Source organism: Vombatus ursinus, unplaced genomic scaffold, assembly GCF_900497805.2.
Source record: "Vombatus ursinus unplaced genomic scaffold, bare-nosed wombat genome assembly UNPS02014785.1, whole genome shotgun sequence".
Classification (NCBI taxonomy): Eukaryota; Metazoa; Chordata; class Mammalia; order Diprotodontia; family Vombatidae; genus Vombatus; species Vombatus ursinus.
The window spans coordinates 12789009-12794424 of NW_020954563.1; the positions used below are offsets into that span (position 1 = coordinate 12789009).

Here is a 5416-nt window from a genome sequence, read left to right on the forward strand (position 1 = left end):
CAAAGGGCTAGGCATGAGGGACAACGCACAAAATAGTGTTATCAGGCAAAACCTGGACTCAGGCAAAAGGCTGTACCCAAGGATGTAGAAGGCCATGTGTGGCTTGAGGCCACAGGTTCCCCACCCCTGGGACTTGAAAGCCTCTTTCCTGTGGTGGTCCTTCAGATACTTGAAGCTGACCAACATGCCCCTGACTAGCCTCTTCCCTGGACCAAACGTTGCCAGTTCTTCGGTGGACGCTGCTCTGGCTGTGATCTACCTTGAGAAGAGAGCTCTCTAGTCCTAAAGACGATCACCCTTGATCACTGGGGAACTAAGGACTTGATTTCTCCAGCCTGGATTTCGAACTCACATTTCTCCCTGAGGTGGGTCCTCATTGTTTACTTCTGAGTCATCTGTGGTATTGATTGAACCACATGAATTTGGGGACTTTTCAGACTTAGGCTTCAACCTCACATGGACCCCTTCGTATGAAAGAGTCAGACTTCACCAACAGGTGGGATGGGAACAGGAAACTACATGCTATTCTTTTGTTCCCTTTTCTAGTTTCTGGAAGGGCTGCCAAGAGGAAGATACAGACCTCATCCTCAAGTAGTGCCCGAGGCCCTGAGCCCCACCTGCCTCTTGAGAGATTATGGGAAATTGGCCTTTTCCATCTACTCAATAGCTAAGCAAACAGAGCAGAGTCTTGACCCATTTAGAATGTGGTCAGTGTCCTCTCCACGGGCAGGGCAGGGGCTCTCTATATATCTGAGGAACACAGGGAGAGCCCAGCAGAGACTCCAGGGTGTGCTGCAGACTGAACCCAGCCCACTCTCCTCTCCAGCATGAAGCTGACCATGGTCTTTCTGATGGCTATCTTGGCTCTATGTAGTAGTTCAGGTAAGTCACTTTTTGAACTTGGCTGGGACAAGGGTCACAGGATCCCCGCTCTAGAGCTAAAAAGGACTTCTAGTCCCTTCCCCTATTATATAGAGGAGGAAACTGAAGCCAAAGGAAGGACTTGCCCAACAGGACTTAAGAGGCAGAATTTGAACCTGGGTCCTCTGTTTCCAGAGCCAGCAATCTTCTGCTTGTCTCCTCATCTACTTTCTGTGGGAACTTGTGAGAGCCCCCTTTGCCACCCCAGGGCCCTTTGACAGTAGAGGCGTTATTCCACCACCCTTACCTATAAATACTCCCACCCCGTAGCAGTGGTAGTGTGGAAGCCTAGAAAAGGTTCAAACTTGCTTATAGGAAATTAGAACAAATTTTGGTCTCGGCAAATCCCTGATATTGCTTTAAGCAAATGGACTGGGTCAGAGAATTAATGCAGGCCCCAGAGACATCAGTGGTTTCTTTCATCTTATTATCTTATTTTTTTTTATCTTATTATTTATCTTATTGGATGGTGAAGGAGGAGGGCAGAGGCCGAAGAACAGGGCTAAAGGTAGAGAAAGGAGAAGGGTATGGTAATGAGGAGATATATCAGCTCTCCGTTTCATAAACTCTGTCTGTTATTTTAAAATATTTGTTGATAGTTTTTATTTTGACATCACCTACATTTCCAATTAAGGGCAGCTAGGTTGCATGGGGGTTAGAGCACTGGACTTGGAATGAGGAAGACTAATCTTCCTGAGTTCAAATCTGGCCTCAGACACTTCCTTAGCAGGGTGACCTGGACAAGTCACTCGATCCTGTTTGCCTCAGTTTCTTCATCTGTAAAATGAGCTGGGCAAGGAAATGGCAAGTCACTCCTGGATCTTTGCCAAGAAAACCCCAAAAATGGGGTCATGAAAAGTCAGACACAACTGTAACAACTCAATAACATTTCCAATGATATATACCTTTTCCTTACCCTTCCCAGACAGCTACTCCTCATACCAAAGAATAAACAAGAGAGAATAAAATTAGTGAAGCAAAGTTAACCAACTTATTCTCTAAGCCTGTATATATATGTGTGTGTGCATATATATACAAATACATATATATACACATGCATACATATATACATATATATACATATACACACACATACACCCCATGTCACACATCCATGGTCACTCATTACTGTAAAGAACAGAGGAAGTGTGTGCTGTCTATCTTAACGGATACAATCACAGTCTAGTTTACCACGACAAACACCAAGGCATTCTGTCTGTCTATCACAATAAACTCCACCCATGTCCACACACTTGCAATGAACATCATACTGAGTGCTGTCTATTGTAACACACACGTCGCACACACATGAGCACAACATGCATCATTACAACGCACCACCCCACATCGTGTGCATCACAATACCCTTGTGTCACCATGTGGCTCTGTGTTCTGCAGCTCTTGCCTTTTTCAAGGGTTTTCTAGCCCGACCCCCCACCCTACCTCCTGAGATCCAGAAAGCCGTGGTCAAGCCCGTGGTGGAGTCAGTCCCTAACCCTGTCCTCAGCAACTTCGGTCTGCTCAGGTTAATCCTGAGAAGCCTGGGGATCCCTGTGGACCACCTGGTGGAAGGGTCCAAGAAGTGTGTGCAGGAGCTAGGACCTGAGTCTGTGGAAGCACTGAAGACCTTGCTGGTAAGAATCACGCTCTGGGTGTTGGCAGTGGCTTTTTTTTTTTTCCTTTTTGGTGAGGCAATCGGGGTTAAGTGACTTGCCCAGGGTCACACAGCTAGTAAGTGTCAAGTGTCTGAGGCTGGATTTGAACTCGGGTCCTTCTGACGCCAAGGCCAGAGCTCTATCCACTGTGCCACCTAGTGGCCCCCAGTGTTTTCATTACGTCTCCCTCACAGAGGAGAATTCAAGCTCCATAGGCCAAACCGCGTGTCCCCTGATTCTGGGCCAAGCCGCAGTTCTATGGGTTTTTCAAGTGAAAGTGTTTCTCTGACCAAATTATCAAGATGATTTGTAGCTTGCGCCTCCTTTTGCATGTGTAGATAGCTTTCAAAGAGCCAAAGTTCTGTAACTAGCCCCTGCTGTGTCCATTATATAGATGGGGAGACAGAGGCAAGGATTGGTCAAAACATACCTATGCTATCAGTGAAACTTTGATTTCACAATTCTCAGTTCATGAGGTTTCAAGTTTGGTATTCCCTATTATGACCTGATAGCTGTCTCTACCCTCTTTACCTAGCCTTTGCTGGAAAGCTAAAATGAGACAAATTGCAGACTTAAATCTCTCCCTTGATTACTCTGATCTTCTTTTTCCTTCCCTTCTAATCTAGTCCAATCTAATCCAAGGGTTCATTAAGTGCCTACTATGTGCAGGCTGTTGTGTTAGGCCCTGGAGATAGAGAGACAAAATGAAAATGGTCCCTGCCCTCAAAGAGACTGTGTACTATTGACTCCTTTCTACTATCTCCCATCCTTACCCAGTCCATCTCAATTCCCTCCTTTTCCATCCTATCTTGGTCCCTCCCATCATCAGAGGATTAGAAATCTTGCTATGTGGGGTCAAATAGAAGGAAGTAGGGATGTTTAGTCTGGAAAAGAGAGGGCTCATGGAAACACGATAGCAAGCTTCTAGCTAGGTGATGCCAGAGTGCCAGGTCTGGAGTCAGGAAGACTCCTCTTCCTGAGTTCAAATCTGACTTCAGACACTTACTAGATATGTGACCTTGGGCAAGTCATGTAACACTGTTTGTTTCATCTGTAAAATGAGCTGGAGAAGGAAATGGGAAATCACTCCAGTATCTTTGGCAAGAAAACCCCAAATGGGGTCACAAAGAGTTGGACACGAGTGAAAAACAACTGAATGACTATATCTTGAAGGGCTGCCATGTGAAAGAAAAATTGGACTTGTTTTGCTTAGCCCCACATGCCAGAATTTGGAGCAATAAGTGAACATTGCAGAGAAAGGATTTCAAGTTGTTACATAAGGAAACACTTCTTAATAACTAGAGATGTTTAAAAGTGGAATGGGCCAGCTGGGAGAGCAGTGGAGAGAGCACTGAGCCTAGAGTCAGGAAGTCCTGAGTTCAAATCTGGCCTTAGACACTAGCTGTGTGACTCTGGGCAAGCCACTTAACCTCTGTTTGCCTGAGTTTCCTCAATGCATACAACGAGGACAATATAACAGCACTTACTTCTCATGGTTGTTTCAAGGATCAAATAAGATAATATTTGTAAAAACACTTTGCCCAGTGCCTAGCTAAATACATGTTTATTCCCTTTCATTTCCCTGACTCTAGGAAGTAATGGTTCTCCATTACTGGTGAGCTTCAAGCAGAGGTTGGCTATGTGCTGTAGGAAGGGGTCCTGCTCTAGCATGGATTAAATTAGACCATCTCTGAGGTGCCCACCAACTCGGAGATTCTATGACCCCCTGCCTTCCCAACATTAAATCTAGTGTTGGCTGGGGTAAAAGGGACTAAATCCAGTCGAATCACAACAGCAGTCTCTGGATCCTTAGCATGTGAGGCACTGTGTCTGTCTGTGGCTTTCGCTCTGGGAACAGTAATCAAATCAATATTACAATTCCTGGAAAGGACCTGTCAATCAATTATCCTATGATTCCCATTCACTATCCCTGTGAGTTTACAGACCAAAACACCTATCCCTGGCTACCACTTCCATATTTCTCTGTCTCTGTTTCTCTCTTTGTCTCTCCCTAGCTATCTACCTTATCTATCTCTCTAATCCTATTAGAATGTAAACTCCTTGAGGACAGAGACTGTTTTTGCATTTTTGTATTTGTATCCCCAGTGCTTATCATAATGCTGGAACATTGTAACATGTAATACATGTTTTTTATTTATTTATGTGAACGGGGTTCTTTCTGGTGGTTTTTCAGAGAGAGATTTAATGTTGGCACTCACTGTCTTCTTTGCCTTTCAGGGGGCCCTGACATATTTTGGTTGAGATGCAGCTAGACTGAAGCAGCCTCAAGACAATAGACAGTAGGATGCCCAAATGTGAGGCCCACTGGGCATGTTCCCAACAAACCTCTAGAACATTGTGGAAACCTCTCTCTTGGGATGGGCCCTTGAATTCCTTTCATCCATTGTAATACATTTAATAAATTGAGTTCAAAGCAGATATTATTATGATGGTGTCTATCCTTTGATTGTACTGGATTGGGCTCACCCATAAACACCGTGATAGATCAGTTGTTAGAGTTCTGCATAGAGCATTGAAAAATCCAACTAATCAATCAATGAATCAAGGATTGATTTAAGTTCTTACTATGTGCCAGCTCTGGGCTATGTACTAAGGACACAAAGACAAAAGTAAAATAGTCTCTGCCTTAAAGGGAGCTTATGTTCTATCTATGGGGACAATATACAAGAGAGATACAAACACATACCGAGTGATTTGTCATGGAGAAGGACAGTCCAGCTGGGGTCGGGGGAGGTGGGGATCCTGAAAGGCCTCATGTAAAGGGTGCTTAAACTTGGTCTTGAGGGAGAGTAGGGATTCTAAGAGGCAGAGGGGAAGAG

The 5416-nt window shown here is 44.7% G+C and overlaps 1 protein-coding gene across 1 annotated transcript; it reads left to right on the forward strand.

Annotated features, from left to right (window-relative positions):
* The first annotated feature begins 755 nt into the window (after positions 1 to 755).
* SCGB3A1 (secretoglobin family 3A member 1) lies at positions 756 to 5015 on the forward strand. The gene is made up of 3 exons (XM_027867265.1): positions 756 to 882; positions 2320 to 2555; positions 4815 to 5015. Exons 1-3 carry the CDS (start codon positions 828 to 830, stop codon positions 4836 to 4838), a joined length of 315 nt encoding a protein of 104 aa, XP_027723066.1. The 5' UTR covers positions 756 to 827; the 3' UTR covers positions 4839 to 5015.
* The last annotated feature ends 401 nt before the right edge of the window (positions 5016 to 5416 follow it).